Source organism: Epargyreus clarus, unplaced genomic scaffold, assembly GCF_041222505.1.
Source record: "Epargyreus clarus isolate Ecla_fem2 unplaced genomic scaffold, WU_Ecla_fem_2.2 ptg000019l, whole genome shotgun sequence".
Taxonomy (NCBI): domain Eukaryota; kingdom Metazoa; phylum Arthropoda; class Insecta; order Lepidoptera; family Hesperiidae; genus Epargyreus; species Epargyreus clarus.
In genome coordinates this window covers 14326741-14346303 of record NW_027332227.1, presented here as the reverse complement: position 1 = coordinate 14346303, position 19563 = coordinate 14326741, and the positions used below count along the sequence as shown (strand labels likewise).

Here is a 19563-nt window from a genome sequence, read left to right as displayed (position 1 = left end):
ATAGAGAAATGGTATATAAGTATAGATAACTACAATGAAAATTAGACAGTAAAGGAAACAATGAATTCATCTTTTTATTTAAAGGGACATTGAATTAAAAGACGTTTTATTTATTTACAAATTTATTCCAAAATTGCATAAAATTTGCTGACGCTTATGATGAAAAGTAGATAAAAATCAATATAATGCTTAATATTTTCGTTAGATTTCTTTAAGTCTGATAATATTTTAAAAACAAGGTTATCTTAAGTCACTGAAAGCAATTACGCTAAGCTTTATTAATCCTTGACAGACATAAGAAGCATAATAGATTAATTAATTGATCAACATATATAATGTAAACGATATGATTACAAAACATTTTACTTATATATTACTTTCTTTTTATACTTAACACCTTTGATATACTTTAAATGAATCTCAGTCATAAACAGAAGTAATTACTACATACTACATAAAAAAATTTGGAGATAGATTTGCATTACCTTTCTTAATCTTACAATATTTTAAAAATTCAATCAATATTAATTATTATACAAAATATGTACAAGATGCATATATTAATTTCTAAGCAGTTGAGACAAGTAGCGTCATGGCAGCCAATAACATTGTTGATACGAGGACCGTGGTAGCACCAGATTTTGTTGCAGCGATGATAGTGTCAGCATTATCAGTACCCCATCTCATGTTTGTACGGGCCGAGTTGATCGCCGATATAGCCGTGTTAAACTGAGCTGTGCCTGCCTGCGTACTCCTAAGCCAAGCTTCATACTGCAAAGCAAAAAAATAATTAAAGTTTTGAAGATCTTTGAAATAAAAATTGGGGATATCTTTTAACTATTATTTATTAATTTCAAACAAATCAATGTAAAATGTATTTCGTTTCATTTTTTATATCCTTTCATTCTGGCATTAATATTCTATTCATAAGAATATATAAACATTTTCTTAAAAAAAGCGAGCAGTTTGCCAGAATTAATGTCAGGAATTTAATATTGTCCATGCTCTATATTTTCGTTACGGACCCAAATTACGACAAATAAACAACTGAAACTATTTTTTTTAATCGTACCTCAACCAAACCAGCTTCGTCTAAATAGGAAGCTAAGTTGGACATTACAGTGTGGACAGGAGTGGCTGGAGCATCTTCTACGTAACTGGAATATTAAAAGTATATAGCTAGTTATTAACAATATTTTAATTGATAAATACGTCGGTGGTCTAAACTTCAATTTATTAAATTAAACGAGGTTTTTATGGTTACATAAAATGTAAATAAATGACAGGCAAAAAAAAATCGTTAAAATATGAACATGAACAGAACTAGAGAGAAACTTTATTAATTTTGGCATTTTATTGTTGTCAGTAAATTAACTTATTTTGCCATAGGATCAAGCCTCACTCGCCGTTCGTCAATAATGTAGGTTAATGTATATTTCTATCAGAAATCCATATTATATTTTTATACATATTTAAGACGAAAATAAAATGTTTAGCACCCTACAATATGATTAGAAAATTTTAATAACGTTAATTCAGGATCGTGTAGCGCCATCTGTTATTAAATAGCGTAACTTCGCAACACTACAATAATAATAAAGCAAGGGAATAACTAATCATTGTTCAAACTATTATAATAAAAAAGTAAAATACTCACGCGACTCGAATATTTGCTATATTATTCTTGACGTACTGAAGAGCTGCGTTAGCATTTTCCTGGTTGCCCAATAGAGCGTAGTTGAACGAAGTTGCCTTGTCGTGTGATCTCACCATCTTGTTCAAAGTCAGGTCCAGATATCTAAGATAAAAATGTACTAAATTATAGTGATATTTTCTATTGGAATGTACAATTTTAAATAACAAAAATTTCTAGCCTGTAAATTTTTCAATATAGGAGTAAAGATTTACATTAAAAGACATAGATTTAGACATAGATGACATAAAGACATACATGTAGATTTTGTTATAAATAAATATATAATTATTTTCTAAGAACTTAGGTTCAGTCGTTAAATATGAAGTCCACCACAGCAGATTCAAGGTATTGACGGATTATCAAAACCCTGGCAGCGAACAATCCGTTGTAAAACATGTACACAAACGCAGGGCGGAGCGTTGGTCAAATTTCAGCTCTACCGATTTGCTTTACCTATAGTTACCTATTCAGTAGCACTGGATCCTTGGTAGCGCCCAGTCCTCTCAACATCTCTAGCTGATCGTTAGCGAAATTGGAAGCCTGGAAGCGACTTAATAGGAAGTCAAAGTCTTCCTGTGCTCCTTCCCTCATTCCCACGACGTACACGCTGCGACGGATACGGGCATCTATCCTGGAGATAGAAAAATATCTTATTGAATTTTCTAGACTTCTTACGATATTCAAATACTTCATGAATTGTAACACGAGCGATAGTAAGCTCATATCAATACATATTCGTATTAGATGCCTAGAAAATATTTCCCAGAAAAATGAAACGCCTTCAAAAACATGCCATGAATTAATTATAGACTAACAAAGTATGAAATAAACATTTAATTTATAAGTTGCAAAGATTATATTTCTAAAAAATATTTTTATCCTATAATTTCAGACTATCAAGACTTTTGCTCACCATTCGCCGTTCTTCATCCTGTTAAATCTCTCCCTGTATGCCTGGATGCATCCTTCATGACCCAAAGCGGATGCAAAGTGCATCACCTCTTGACGAGTCAAAGTGAACGTCGGATCTTCATTTGCTGATGCGTCGTAGCCTACATGTTCAATAACGTGCTGCATATTGCTGAGGATGAACGACTGAAAATGACAAAGCCATGATAAACTTTTAAGATAATAAATTCATCTGTGCACGGTTCATTTCTGGAAGTACCTTTGTCTATAATGCTTTTGTTATATACTACAGCTCTACTTAGTAAAAAAACAATCCTATTTGCTTAACGTTTACAACCCTTAAAGAATCACTTGCTGTTTGTTGTCTATTAAACCTCTTAAAATTATTTTCGTATTTAAAGAAAAAAATACAAAGCAAACAATATGGGGATTGTATTGTTCGCTTTCCAAAGTCGATAAAAAAGGTTTCCTTACATACGTCGCAAAATCGGTAATATTGTTTGAAGACTTACTTGGCATACGCAATTCTGAAACATTAATATTAATAAACTTACATCAAACTGAGCTTGCTTCTCTGGGATATGTCTGAGTCTGTTTCTCAGCCAGGTGAATCCACTAATGGCTGGGTTCCAAACGTGATAGTTTGTTTCAGTGCGAAGGAATCTTAGGATCCTGAAGCCGAAGTCGTACGTCATCCGTTCTGATCGCATGAGAGCAAACACATCATCGACGACCTGTTAATAAAATAACAAATTGAAGTCTCAAGTATAAGTATAACTGAGTGGTATAGGGGTTCGCCGCACATTATATCCAGGGTCTAAATTACTACGGGTAATACGATAAAATATTTACTACGGGCATAAACGGTGAAGAAAACATCGTAAGAAACCTACATAACTGAGTGTTCAGTAAAAAAAAACCGAGGTTTAACTAAAAGCGCAGCAGTAGTATAGATATACATTGGTAATAACGATAATGAAGTAACTTCAATCATTTGTACAAGCCAGATAGGAGTAAATCTATTAAAAAGTGATAGGGATTAAAAACTTACTTGAGCTCTATTTAAGTAATGAATACTTGATGGTTCGTTAACTAATGCATCACCAATAAGGTTCCAAGTCTTTTCATCGTAGTCTACTCTATAGTGAGCTGAAACAATTACATTGATTTTAATTAAAGGCTCCGTGGATTTTCTTTTTTTAACTTTTGTCAAAACTGCTCTTAGACCAGGCATTAACTTGTAAAGCTAATGTATCAAATACGCTAAAGTTCTTTGTCATTTATTTACTTTATTACCAATTTCTAACTAGTTTTTTTTTTATTATTCAATGTCTTACCATGTTGTTGATGATTAAATATCACCCATTCTTCGCCACGTTCTTTTTCAAGAACTGCTCTCTCTGAAGACATCATATAGATTGGCTTCAAGTTTTCAAAGTTTCGACTGGACTTGGTGGAGTAAGTAATTGGTATTGGATAAATCTGCCCAGTGGGACTGACGGATGGGTTGAGGAAGAATCTCTCCTGCAGATCATTAGGTTATTTTTTATGATACATTTTTCGTAAAAACCGTTGAAGTATGTTTGTAGTGAGTAAACATATTCTCAAAAAATATATATTTCAGATATCAAATTTTAAGATTCCTATAAAAATAAGTTTGTATAAAGATATTGGATAAGTATGAAAACTACTTACTTGGCGCAAAGACATTTCACCAGTGGAATGGTCTACATCGACTTTCAGGATTGGATAGCCAGGTTCATTGACCCAAACTCTATAGTATTCTGCGAAATCAAAGTTCTGGTATTCTCTTAAAGTTCCATCTTCTTCTACAGCTATCGCGAAGGCATTGTACAAATCATGCTGATCAGTTGCTTCATATGCACTAAAAGTATAATTTGATTCTTTAATTTTAAAATTGGTTATTTTTGTTGTAAAATTGTTGTTAAAACTAAGTTTAATGAGCTTTATGCTCTTTATTTCCTTCTCAGTAGATGTTTCGAGAAAATGAGATGTTGTTGGCTTCGAGAAAAAATAATCATTATTTTAGATAAATTCCCCTTTTACATATGTTCATCAACATTATTCAGTTACATTCATAATCTATATATAATTGTCCTAAATGTAATTGAACAACTTCATTTATTTACAATAAATTAAGTTTGAGCTTTCATACTTTCACTTTATGCAACTTTCAAATTTTATGTGTTCATCACTAGTGATCAATACTTAAGATTTGATAGGGATTGTAAGTAGTATAGAGGCAGTTAACATTTTTACACTGCCTCTGCCTCTAAATTCGCATATTTCATACTTATCATACGAATGAACATTGAACAAAACAAATAATTGATAAATGGAATCCGCAATAAAATTATTTAAATCCCAATTATAAAAACAGTTATGATATAAGTTTAAAACTTAATGGTCTAAAGTATTTAGATATGAAATTTTCCATTTTCAGACGATCTAATATGCATAGTTATTATAAATTATGGAATGTTAATTTAATTTTATGCACGATTTTATTTCGATGTACTTCATTTTTAAAAAAATTGAAATTCGACTTACTTATTTATTAGGAAAATTTGACAAGCCTTTCTGAAGGTTTCTGGTGTGACAATATTCACAGTCATCCTAAGAAAAGAAGCTGCCTTGGAATAGCTGATGGTACCAAAGTGTCCTGTGACCTGAGCTGGGGTGTTTACATCATGGTTCATGGGGACCGTTGATACTCCAGAATCAAAACCGAGAGAGGTCTGAAGATATCTCGAATTAAAGTGTTCATGGAGCTCATATCGAGGGAACATCTGTAGGCAAAAGAATAATCAAAATGTTTATCCAAACTAAACAAAATATAGTGAAACCTGTTTAAGTGGGACTCGAAGGGACCTGTAAATTTGTTTCACTTTCAGAGGTATTCCACTTACATAGTTACAAAAGTACATGTATATACAGTATGTATGTACATGTATATACAGTTTTAAGAAATGAAAAAATCACCGCATGTGCGCCAATGTATCCAAAGTAACTTGCAAATCCTTCGTTAATCCAAGTGTTACTCCACCAATAGCAAGTGATCAAATTTCCGAACCACTTATGAGCGAGTTCGTGAGAAACTAATGTCGCTGCGTAATGTTCAACTGACATGATCGTCTCCCGTGGGTCAAGTATAAGGAAGAGTTCTCTGAAATATGAACGAAACAATAAAGATGGTTCAAGCATGATTTTGAGATAAAAACAGTGACACGAAGGCAGTTTTTTGGAAAGTATTTTAGCATATTAAATAGATCATATTAAATATTTAAACGGTGAATTTAAACATTTAGTCTAAACCAAACTTAGCCAGGACTGTGGCTTAAACCCGTATTATAGACCCAAGTCCAAAAGTAAAGCAGTATTCAGTGGTTAATGTTAATTATTTGCGGAAAGGTTTTAAATTCAAACTGTAATACTCAAATACAAACCTGTAACTGACCATTCCCCAATTTTCAGTACCAGCAGATGCCCAATCAGGTGATGAGACGTGATCGTTTAGTAAATGGGGATGAAGCGTAGAGTAAGGTATTTGGAAGTATTCATCGAAAAACTCTGTCATCCTAACCGAAAGTTCTAGTGCCTGATTAGCAAGACCATTCGTGTTCGATCTCCCAATGATCCTGACAGGTGGGGTAAAGGATTTGTCCTCAGCAATAACTTGGAAAGACTCACTGACAAGAAAAGTCACCAAGTAGGACGACATAATAGGTGTTGCATAAAAGTTATCCCGGATACGATCACCAATGCTGAAAATAAAATGAATAATAAGATACTAGCAATATTTGAATGACCTCACATATAAAGGTCAAAATTAAATGCAAAAGTATTTTAAAACTAAAACTTACATATCATAAGACTCAAGTTCTGTATTAGAGAATGTACCAGAGTAGCCAGCGGGTTTGGTAAGGTGCATTTTGAAAACAGATTTGAATAATGGTTCGTCCCAGCATGGGAAAGCCTGTCGTGCATTGTACGGTTGGAAATGAGTTGTCGCGTATATCCTGGAAAGACATAAAATTGTATCAATTTCAGGTAGAAATGGCACAAATTAATAAGCTGATTTATATTTGCATGTACCTCTCAACACCATCAGCATCGGTATACCACCCTCTCCAAAGTCCTCTCTTCATGGGTCCTTCATTCATAGTATTAGAGTAATCAATAACTAGAGTATAGTTAGTAGCTACTTGTAACGATTCTTCTAAGTTAATCTTCAAAAAGTGATATTGCGGTTCAAGGCTGAAGGGTTCTGACGGATTTAATCTGACCGGAACATTGCCATCTGCTAGAAGACTAATGGAGTTTATTGAATCAACATTAGCGTGCAACACTACTTGTTTAACATCGTTTTCGACGGCCTGAAATTATTTAACAATAAAATTATTTTTGAAATACTTTTTTTTTATATTTTGAATGTTTTTTAGGTTAAATTTTAATGATAATTATTTTATGGAACTTCATCAGCTCTAATTTTTTTACGATCATTGTCTGTATTTATCATAAGTATGAAATAAATTGTACCCATAAGCAGTTATAAAACAAACCTTTATTATAATGTATTCTTTTCCATCAAAACTGAAAGGCCTGTCAGTCCTTTCTGCAAAGTAAAGATCAATGTAGACGTCGTACTCCAATGGAACAACGTTTGTAGGCAACCTGTAAATTTGTTCTGCATTCCTGGTCACATCTTCATTTAAAACTGGTAATTCTTCTATTTCTGACAACCATATCGGAATATCTCCTTTGGCGGATGCCAAGAGAATTACGCCCAAGGCGTATATAAGTTTGGACATTTCTGAAACATTAACTATAATGTAATTATCTTCAATAATAATTATTGTCCCTAAAATACGAAAAATGTGCTAGTCAACAAAATGAGATTCAGTAGCGTATAAAGGAGCTTAAATGTTTTCTCTATCTGTTTTAGTAGGTAATGTTGTAGTCTCTATAAAAAAATATCATTGAAAAAGTTCACGACATTGTGTTATTTGTTTACTATTAACTAATTATTTTGATATTATACAATAAAGTTTTACACTAACCTGAAAACGGAAATGTCCTTTACTGAACGAAGATTGAGATAGTATGCTTCAATTTTTATTTCAAAGAGAAAAATAAGATATGTATCAGTTATCGTTATCACATTATTAAAATTGATTATCGGTTGATTATTAATTTTCAGATAAAGTACTTATTGCCTTTGCCTTGTGCCGCCTACTGTTACCAAACAATGATATTTAAGAATCCTTTAATGACATTGTTTATTTTCTTATCGACTGTTACAAGAATAATTATTGAAGGACTATTCCTTCGAGTGATACTCGGAAATTTCCGTCTACAAAATAGCACGGGGGCGTTCCGTCTAACTTATTTTTATTTAAATAAAAGAGGATTTGTAATTACTCGTTTACAAGGAAATCCGTACGATACTTCATCGTCGAATTGTGAATCATATTATTTCAATTGCAAATTATATTTATTTTATCAGTAAAAATAATTAATTTAAATTAGGTAAACGCATCTTTTATTTTCTGCAGATACATCTATATAATTATAGACGTAATATCTAATTAGCTTTTTTATGAACTTCACCTTATTTACATCATCGAATGAAGTTAAGACGCAAGAAAGATCTTTAATAATATTTAATTCATGTTACCTGATCGATTGATTACCAGTCTTGAGAAACACGGAATAGATTTGTCACTAGCAGTCAACTGATCAACGATTCAACTGTCCTCAGTGTTGTTTACCTTATTACTAACTTTACGAGAAATCTTAAGGAAATCTTATACCAAATTTATTTACAACATTTTATTTCGAAACGCTCCAATTTTTACAGAAATGGTAGAACCTTTCGTGATTCTTATATTGGCCTTATAAATGTAATTTTTTTACAAAGATTGTAGAATCTTTCGTGATTCTTAATGGCATCACACGATGTCTTATAAGCAGTGTTCTGTTATGTTGCTGCTATTTCTGGTCTTGATGAGACACTTACTTGATATACTCCAACTCTTAATTCAGAAGTAACGTACAACGTAGCCACTTGGCTAGTGTAGCCATATGGTAGAACCTTTCGTGATTCTTATAGTGGCATCATTCCACTTCTTATAACAGCAGTGTTTTAGTTTGTTGTTGTTATTTCTGCTGTTGATAAGACTGACATGATATACTCCAACTCATAACTCAGAAGTAGTATCGTACCACCTAACTTGGCCACTTTTACCTTAGAGTCCAATCCTACTTGAGGTTGATTACTGATAAGCAGCAGTGTCACTACGTAACAGATCCATCTTCTTGGCTTTTATGTAATATTTTTTTTTGAAACGAAAATGGATGATAAATCTGTTACGTACCTATTTACATAGATTGTAGCACTATCATAAATCTATTTATTTAATAAATATTTACCTCTACCTGCACGGTACCTGCTATATTATAATCCAAATAACTGAACTAAACACCTAAATTCACTCATAATTTCCACACCATAGTATTAATACATATTAATCCTACACAACATATCGGTGTAGTGGGCTGTTTATATTCATGAACTAAATCATGTTTGAGCATATATCAAATTGGTACATAATCTCCAAGTCATGTACATCTCGTTCTGTAGATAAGATTTGTAAGTATATCAAGATTACGGTATGCTAGTTATATCTGTTCTAACTTAGTGTACTAAATGATACGAGTATAATGCACAATTACAAAATTAGTTTATGGGCACATGAGCAGAGTATTTTCACTTTTTTTATAATATAGGAGTAGCAGACGAGCGTGCGATCCACCTGATGATAAGTGGCTACTGCCGCCCATGGACATCTGTAATCAACCCCAGATAAGGTTAGATATTCCTACCTGAGGTCGGCGACAGATGCGCCGCTTCCCTTGAGGACTAAGCTGGCGTGTGGCGGTGGTGCCACCAGAGTCGAACCACAAAGAGTTCTACCACCTTCAAACCACCTCCAGTATTCATATCATTGAACACTGTAAGTCAGTCATCATAATTCATAATTCTTGCTTGCTGGAATAAGGTTACATAGCTCTTAAAATTATTTACAATGTTATCTTATTCTATATTGTTGGCATGAACATTTACAGGCAAAAAATGCTTAATAAATAAAAGTATTAACTGACAGTTTTTTATGATATTAGAGAAATAATGCATCTGATCTAAAAGTGGTCACTACAGCCCACGGGTCACGTGAGCATATAGTGCTTTCCTATCTTTCAGGTTGTCTTAGATTTATTTACTTGTATTATTTCGTAAGTCTAGGTTTTCAATAAACAAACTAAGTTCTTGTTGACATTCTCTACCTGTCAACTCTTATCAAGAAATAATGTTACAATTAGTATTTATATTAAAACTTAAATAATGGTAAAGCATGTTACCTACATATAAGTATAACTTGTTCCCATAAAAAGTGTAATGCAGCATATCAGTTCATCTTGTTCGTTCTTTACAACGAATGAGAGAGAAACATAGGTACACGAAGACCGCCATTTCGAATTCTATTCTTTATTGAGATAAGTTATATTACCTTAATACCATTTAGTCTTTCACCGCCTTATATACAATATCGTATATAAGAAATTAAAAACGAAACCGACATACTAGAGATTAAATAGTAATCTACAACCAAAACTTTATAATTGTTGGCTTACGATAATGTACAATGATATACAGTGAGTTCTTAGGATCCGATAAAGGTTTATCAACAAATTATTTATTATATCCAGTAATATCTAGATATGAAAATTAGTTATTTCAAAGTCACGTGTATGTTGAATACCCATGATTTCATCAGAGATCTCTGTACCCATGAGTTTTCAATACACGTACGTTACTCAATCCAACATTCTGTTCGGTTTGCTTCAGTAGACTGAGTAAACGTAACAATAAGTAACTGCTCAAATCTTTCTGTCTACCTCACATGTTCGCAAAAAAAGAGACACAACATAAAGCGCCATTTTGTCAATTTAGACATTTAATGTTACGTTACTGACACTATAGTTCTGATACAATCCGCTAGGAGCTGATTGGAATTTGTATGGGCAAATACGTAAACAAATACCAAAATGTCATATTTGTCAAAACGTAAAACTCATGGTAAGGGTACTGGTTTGAACTTGCGGCGGTTTAATATTAGTTCGCTACTTGTAACGATTACTACAAAAGAATCTAAAGTTAGACCATATAGGTATATGACGATTATTTCAATATTATTTATTTTTAACAATAAAATAAGATTAAAGAAGAATAAAGTAATCGTCATCTTAGTTAAATCCTTTCTGAATAAATGTAGCAGATTCAATAGACGAATTCTGAAACTCATTTCCTAAATCTTAAGCACAAAATGTACCATTAAATTATGTACAATACAAGTTATCAAAAATGTTGTGTCCGTCCCATATCATTCAAGGTTTTTATTACAATTAGATATTTTATCTAAAAATGCAACCTCAATAAATATCTTTGTTGATTGACCAAAGATATCACCACGGTCAAGTAATAATGATAACATAATCAAGATAATGTTAATTGTACTTTCGGACAAACGTACTTAGGTTTTAGGTATAGATAAAATGTTACAAAAATAAAATAAAAAGCCTTTTCTAGAAAAAATAGTTTATTAACTTAAGTAATATAAAAGATAAAACTTTATACAATTATGCCTATATTGACGAATAGGTGGGTTTATAGTCCAACTTGATAATCATTGGGAACGTCTACACAATAGTACAATTTCTTCGTAATGTAATTGAAGCCAAAAATGAGCATGTAACAAAGTCAGTCACAGATACTTCCTTAAGGACTATTGGCTTTATGATAATCATTACAACTAATATCAACGCACCTATACCGTCATTTCTAAATACATTAACTACTTAGTGTAAGAAATAGGTAGACAGCGCAGCCAAGAGGAGTAAGAACGGTGCGGTGATGGATGCAGCAGAACTTCTCGCTCGGAGGAAACCGAAAATGTCAGGTGCTACTCTGTTGCCCCACGTCAAGTTGTCGATGCTTGAGGTCACGACACCGACACCAGCGTTGAAGGTACTGCGCAGCTCGATTTGGTTTTCGTAGACCCAGAGTTGGAACTGGAGAAAGACGGTTGGTATTAGCTCAAATTACTGTAGTTTTGATCAGAAGATAATTCTAGTTGTAAATAATACGTTAGTAAACTACTGAAAATATGTAGAATGGTTCTGGAAGTAATGATTACACCAAGAAAGCAATTGAAATGTGATGTGACACACTTCAGTTATGATATAATTTAACAAACAAGTACCAGCCTAAATATAAGTGATCACTGATGCCCATGCACATTGGTTACCAAAACTAGTAAAGATTTTCCCTGTCGAATATTTAGTGCCACCTCCTGAAGACTAAGATGGTCAGTAATATTTAAGTCAACCGACATCAATATCCTTCCACGACAATGCGCTAAAATAGGTGTAGTGGTGGAACTTCCCCGTAATCCATAGTTTCAAATGTATGTCTATCTTATATGTATATGGCCATACCCGAGAAATATCTTGGAAGTCAGTCAAAAAGGCAGCCACAGCATTCACGGCGATTGTTAGACGAGCCTCGCCGCCGTAACTGTAATAAAGTAAATAATTTTTAGCACATTCATTTCATTCAGGTATTCCGATTTTTAATAATTAATCGAAACTTTTAAAAATACAAGCGCTGTACAAGAACTCGATTGATTGAATTTTAATATCGATTTCTTAGACATTAACTTAAAATAATTTCATTTTTCTCATTTTCTTTTAATTAGATTACTTCAAGAGGTGTTCCCACTTCAACTTACTGTTGTCTGATGTTACGGAATTGCTGGTAAAGGAAGTCAAGAACAATTCCCAAATTCTGTCTGTTGCCTTGAAGAGCGAACGAGAAGGCATTAGTCTTGTCATGAACTCTGATTTTGTTGTTGTACAAAGACTCGAAGAGGTAGCTGAAAAAATAATAAATGTAATTCATTTTGTACATCGTAGAAAGATTAATAATATTTGAAGATAAAAACTGACTTTAAACAAAAGCGACGCATTCATATAAAATTAAGGCCGAGGATAATGCCGGATTCATTAATAAGAGTGAACTATGGTCTAAACTCCTCTTACTTTGAGAATTTACCTTGCTCAGTAGTAACACGAAAATGATTTTGATACATACATATACCCAATTATTTTCATATAGTAGCATTGTCATATGAAAAATATAAGAAATGAGAAACAATTTACGTTCGAAGGGAAGCTTGATCCCTGGTGCAGGCAAGGGCACGCAGCATGACGACCATGTCAGCGGTGTTCTCAGAAGTGTTGTACTTTTGGAAGAGGAAGTTAAAGTCCGAGGCGTTGCCGTTCCGCAAACCGACGCAGTAGACATAGCGGCGAGCGTTAACTGGAACCCTGTAGAAAGAAAAAAAGATAAATAAGAAACTAATCATATAATATAACACTGTGTTTTAATATAAATCTATGAAACTTATAAAGTAACACCAGACTTTAAAAGTTTTTTTTTACAAATTTAGAAGTTAAAGCCTGTTTAATATCATCCTATTTTAGGAAAATTTAAAAGGTCCAAGAATATACTCGTATTATAGTTTTTAAAAAACAAAGTTGTACGTTACTTTCAAAAGATCGGTACTTTTGTGAAAATATATTTTCAAAGTAATTAAAATTTTAATTGTAATTAATTCAATAGACAATCCAGCAATAAATATAATAAAAATATTTTAAGTTAATATCAAATTCATTAACTTACAAGTTTGAGTCATCTGCCCTGAAACGATTCCACTTTTGCAAGCTATCGCTGATGCAACCTTCGTGACCGAGGTTGCAAGCGAAGTTCATTATTTGCATTCGGTTGAGGATAGTGGACACTGAGTCAGTAGCGCGCTCTTCGTAACCCAAGTTCTGAATAGCGGCTTCCATAAGCTCCAAAAGATAAGCCTGTGTAAGACAAAATTAAAAGTAAAGTAAACTCAACGAGAGACACATATTATGAAAGTCCCTGAAATGGTACGAAAAACTCATCATTATTAATTCATTTTCCTTTATTGGATACGGATATTTTCTGAGATGAATAAGTTAAGTTGATCTTAATCCACATTGAATTGCCAAAGGGGTTTTGTAGACGACACATATGTATGAAAACTTTTTTAGGGCTGTTTAATGTTCATGTCTCCAAGATTTCCTTCCTAAAGCCTACATCGCTAAATTTGCTGATTTAGGAGTATCAGCAACAATTTAGAAAGTCAATCTTTTCTATTGATTGCTACTAAAAAGTATTAAAGTTGTAGTAAATACTAACATTAAACTCATCAAAAGCAGCTGGCAAGTGCTCCAGCCTTCTGCGGATCCAGTCAAGCTGCCCAAGGGCTCCAGCCCAGACATAGTAGTCAGTTTCACTCTCCAAAAAGGAAAGAACGTCGAATGCGCGGCTGATACTGATCTTGCCGCCACGAATGAAGTAAAGTACGTCATTGACGATCTGAAATAAAACAAACATACTCGTAAAATAACTGAATCTTACATTCGAAACATATATTGTCTGCGCTTACTTTATAAAACGAACAGTAATTCAAAGCCCTTTGTTTTTAATTTAAGCCATTAGGCACCTTTTGGAACTAAGATCGGATATTGACGTATTTTTAATTCAACATTGGATTTGGTAACAGGGAAGAATAGATATAGGAGATAGAATAGATTGCTGTTACATACCTGAGCCCTATTAAGTTTGTGGATTACATTCCTGTTTCTACGTAGAGCGGCTGCAATCATCTCCCAGTTATGATCATCGTAGTTTACTCGGTAGTATCCTAGTAAATACAAAATATTATATAGTATAAGATATAAATTCTAAAATTGATTTCATTTTCCCGTTTTGACGGCTCTTCAAGGGGCAATAATATATAATTTATCATAAACGGAGGTTATTTCATAAAAATGAGATAATATCGGCATATTTTAGCTATGTATCTATTTTCTTGATGTAGAGTACTTATATTATTGCTTCGGATACAATTTTAGAATCCTTAGCAATTGCTTAATAGTATTCGTTACCCATAATTGTGTACACGAGGGGTGCACCCATGATACCCATAAGTGAACAAAAATATTCATAAAGAGACAGAAATCGCCCTATTAAAATTACTAGAAGGTTGTTGCAATCATACCAGATTGGGCGATGTTAAAGATGACCCAGTTATGTCCGGCTTGACCAGGAATATCCCTGGATCTCTCAGTGAGTACAAAGCTGGGTCTCACATTGCTAAAGTTGGGGCTACCCCCGTGGGTCCAAGTAATGGGGATCTGCCACAGCGTGTCTGGTGGGGTACCGGTTAGTTGGAAACGTTCCTGTGGTAAAACAATTACATTAGCAGTTGCAGCATGTGGTAAAATAATCCTTACAATTATCTTTATTATTCATTAAGACAGAGATATATCGAAGTTACAAAATCTGTCAACTTAATACAAGTATAAAACGTTAATGTCCTTCAAATGAACTTCAACGTAATTCAAAAAAGTAATAAATTATCCGTAATCCTAATACACAAAAGATTTTTTCAACCGAGTATCATTCAAAGTAAAGATAACAATGTTGAGCTTATAAATACAAACCTGTCTAATAGTAATAAGACCAGTAGCCATATTGACATTAACATTGAGAACAGGAGCACCAGGGTTTTGGACCCAGGTATCCATGACGCGGCCAATATCGATCCCGGGGAAATCACGGGCAAAAGTAGGATCCTCAGCCACTGCCCTTCTGTACCCATTGTACACATCTTCGGGATATCCAACACCATAAGCACTGAAAGAAAAATGTTTTTACTATCTTATCACGAAGGTATAATAGACAAACAATAAACCTTAGAAACTCAGGGTACTTTAAATAAATATCTATAAAATATAACAAAAAATTATGTAAACAATTATTTGGACTAAAATAGCTAACTGTGTTATTATGGAATTATTATTAACAATAACTTACTTATCCTTCAAGTAGTATCGTAAACCATTCCTAAAGGTAGTGAAACCCATGAAGTTCTCCAACATCCTCAAGACTGAAGCTCCTTTGGCGTAACTGGTGGGACTGAAGTGAGCTGAGATTGAGGGGTTGTTAGACACGCCAGTCCAGTTCATTGGAGTGGCGCCTGCTGAGGCATCGGAATTTAGACCACTGTGAACGTAGTCAACTACGAACTGCTCATCCAATTCTAACGAAGGGTCAGCCTTAAATATAATAAGTAAATAATTAATAAAGATAATAAAGAAAAAGAGTTTTTAAAAATACTATTCCACATATTATTAGTCCACCATATTGGGACGTCTGCCATATTGGATTTAAAATGACGTCACTAATTACATTGTCATGCAAACCTTACATGTATGCAAGACTTTAACTCAATCGGGTACTGAGAAGTGAGTCCAATTGCAAGATTTAACCTTCAAATACGTAAGATCAAGGCAAATTAAACACAATCTTGTAAAAATGATTATTAAATCTAAAATTGTATTAACCATGGATCTACCTAGCGTATAATAAAAATAAAAGACACTCACATAATGAGCACCAAAGTATTCATAGAAGCTGGCATAAGATTCGTTGATCCATAAATTGCTCCACCAGAAACAAGTGACCAAGTTACCGAACCACTTGTGGGCAAGCTCGTGAGCCATGATGGTAGCGATGAAAATCTTATTGATGAGGTTGGTATGCCTGGCATCGTACAAGAGATACGCCTCCCTGAAAAAACAAGATGGTCATACTCTGCCTACAACACAACAAATTTTAATTTTTTTACCGAAGAAATTAGTATCATTATCGTAATTTTAATTAACTCCTCAATAATATATGATATTTTAAATAAGGGATCTTATTATAATGAGTTGAAAATAATGTACCTGTAGTTAACCATTCCCCAGTTTTCCATAGCACCAGAAGGGAAATCAGGCAGAGCGATGTGATCATTCTTCATGGGATTGCCTTGTCCCATTTCATAGTAGTCGATGTCGAAGTAATCATTCATTTCTTCCGTGATCTTCAGACCAATTTCAGCAGCATAAGGATGTTGATCAGTCACACCTTGGCGGGATATAATACCAAAAGGCCTAGCAGGAGTACCTGTACGATTTGTTTCTACAAAGTCACTGACGTGGAAAGCGACTAGGTAGGCAGAAACAACAGGAGTTGGTAAGAAGGTCTCGCGGACACGATTTCCAGGAAGCCTGAAAAATGTTTCGTATCCTTTATTAAATGAACTTGAATCAAAAAGATAATTTTATGATGTAAGTGAAATCTATAATTGTTCTCGAAATATTAACATTATTTTAAATGACAAGAGTATATTTCTTACATTAAAGGATACTTTTAATGTAAGCTGTTCAATTATATTATTCTGTATATGGGAATCAATATTAAACATATTAAATGTATCTTTCTTTAGTTACACTTACTCCTGAGTTTCTCTGATAGCCATATTCGAGTAGGATGGGCTAAGGTAACTATCACGAGTGATGGAAATGACATAAGGACATTTGAATTGGGGCTCATCAAAGCACGGGAACGCCTTTCTTGCGTGGAATGGTTGGAACTGTGTGGTTGCATATTCCCTGAAACAAAAACACGAAAACATTTAGATTTTAATAACCTCTTGACACACTTAATAGTTATCAAATGTTTTATCAGCAAAAAATAAGAAGAGTTTGTAAAGAAAAAATATAATGAACAATATTAATGAGTATTAAAAGTTTCAACAAGAAATGGTTATAAATTTAATATACCTGAGCTCATTTCCGAGGTAGTAATAACCCTTATAGAAACCACGATCAATGGGATTCTCATTAATCTGGCCTAAATAGCTGATGGTGATAGTATAGTTTCCAATAGGAATAGTTTGAGCAAAGTTGATCTTTAAAATTTCATAGTAGCTGTCAATTTCGAAGGAGTCAGGAAACTGGAGGGTGACCGGCTGGTCAGCTTCATCGACCACAGTGACACCAGTAATAGATACAACATTTTGGTGAACTACGATTTGGGCCAGGTTTTCTAGGACCTGAAATTAATAAAAGAAAACTTGATTTTTTTTGTTTCTGCCAAGCATATTTATGCATACTGTGTTACCCGCGATGGGCGTAAACACCTGCGACACAGTTTCTTACTATTGCAGATGTTTACGAATACTGCATTTTTGTAACGTGTTTTTGTTCAATAAAAATCTTTACATCTAAATCTAAAAAAAATATTTGATGGTAGTTTGCGGTTGTGTCAAACCCTTTGTGGTTCGATTCCGGCGGCACCATCACCACACCTATTTCTGCCTATTTCTTCGTCCTCAAGGATAGCAGCACATCATTAACCAACCATAACTAGGAATACCTGATCCTATCTGGTGTTGATTACAGATGTTCATGGGCGGCAGTAGCCACATACCATCAGGTGGAGTGCATGCTCGTCTGCTACTCCTATATTACAAAAAATTTTTTTCCAGCACACCCAGCTGATAAAAACGGAAAGACGGGTATGATACTGATGCCGTGGGTATTTTAATTACAGAAAAAATATCACGTACTTTCTTTAGATCGCATACACCAAACTAATACCAAATATCTAATGTTACAACAAACTATAGATAAGTTAATTCTAATCGATACGTATATGACAACATCTTCGTAAATAGAACAATATTATTGATGTCATAGTATTTTAGTGTACAATGTATAATTTCGTCAGTATTATCATTGAGATAATAAATATCGGTACTTTCAAGATAATATCATACTATCATAATCTTGATGATAAAATGTATGCAAACTGTACCTCATTATTATTTATCGTAGCCATTTTAATGTTCGACTTTTTTATCACTAATTATTTATTATGATTATACGATTAGTACGAATTAGTCATTGCATTGAATATCGTATTTGTATATAACCATTTTCAACATCGCAAAAAATGATAATATCTAAATACTTTTAAACATGTATGTTCTGTTCATCATTAATAATTCAAATACAACAAATTACTTATATCCTACTCCAAATAAGATTAGTAACCTGAACATTCGAAAATTTCTGTCGAATGGAAAGGAACAAAATATCAAAAAAGCTATTGGATGTTTAAAAATACATGTTTACATTAGCCCTTTTATGTTTTTAAAATAAAATTAAAACTCTATCGAGATGGGACCATAACCTAAGAACTTATAAAGGTACTTTACCAATCATTACTAACCTTTTCCTTCAACTAAATTATTACCTTTCTATTTTGTATAAATAGCAAATTAAAAAGACAAGATTTTAAATAAAAAAAAAATACTTGCCTCAACACTCATTTGCACCAAACCATTGAATCTTGACTCAGATAAGTAGACATCCAAGTCTACGTGCATGTACGTTGGCCGCACATTGTGTAATATTCTATATTTTGGGTCATCTAAATTAGTAGAGAAACCAATTAATTCGAAATTTGATCTAAATTGTTCCGGGTCAGCATGAGTGAAACCAGTGAGAAGGAACAGGAACGCTACCACAGCCTTCGGACCTAAAACCAAATGTCTCTTAAGTATAATATCTTCTAACGTAACTTCTTCATAATCAACAACATCGAATATGAGTTACATGACTCTGGGAGGTGATTCAGGACTTAGCAAAGTGGAACTAAGTGTAGATTAAATTTCACGCGCTCTTGTAAGATTTAAATAGCTTTATGTACGGGTTTCTTTTACAGTTGAAGCTAATGATATTCAGTACCCATCTTTGAAAAAGTAGCGGTACGTACAATTGAGTTGTATATCAAGAAAGTGTAAAGATAAGAAAAACAAAATCCAACCACCCCTGGATTCATATTTGTGGAATCATAGAGATAACGATTCAAAAATTTCATGGAATTT

At 33.4% G+C, this 19563-nt stretch overlaps 1 protein-coding gene across 1 annotated transcript in view; it reads right to left on the bottom strand.

Annotated features, from left to right (window-relative positions):
• Positions 1 to 567: 567 nt before the first annotated feature.
• Positions 568 to 19563, bottom strand: part of LOC140750314 (uncharacterized) — a 42671-nt gene continuing 23675 nt past the window's right edge. The window contains 30 exon segments of the mRNA XM_073083768.1: positions 568 to 771; positions 1073 to 1157; positions 1658 to 1798; positions 2160 to 2327; positions 2610 to 2791; positions 3160 to 3339; positions 3657 to 3754; positions 3943 to 4129; positions 4301 to 4490; positions 5177 to 5415; positions 5609 to 5792; positions 6073 to 6390; positions 6490 to 6645; positions 6722 to 7002; positions 7189 to 7439; positions 11548 to 11755; positions 12182 to 12260; positions 12475 to 12618; positions 12905 to 13072; positions 13428 to 13615; positions 13977 to 14156; positions 14387 to 14484; positions 14842 to 15022; positions 15287 to 15479; positions 15660 to 15901; positions 16232 to 16415; positions 16574 to 16897; positions 17126 to 17281; positions 17453 to 17724; positions 18994 to 19214. Of these exon segments, the coding sequence (XP_072939869.1) occupies positions 568 to 771; positions 1073 to 1157; positions 1658 to 1798; positions 2160 to 2327; positions 2610 to 2791; positions 3160 to 3339; positions 3657 to 3754; positions 3943 to 4129; positions 4301 to 4490; positions 5177 to 5415; positions 5609 to 5792; positions 6073 to 6390; positions 6490 to 6645; positions 6722 to 7002; positions 7189 to 7439; positions 11548 to 11755; positions 12182 to 12260; positions 12475 to 12618; positions 12905 to 13072; positions 13428 to 13615; positions 13977 to 14156; positions 14387 to 14484; positions 14842 to 15022; positions 15287 to 15479; positions 15660 to 15901; positions 16232 to 16415; positions 16574 to 16897; positions 17126 to 17281; positions 17453 to 17724; positions 18994 to 19214 (5702 nt within the window).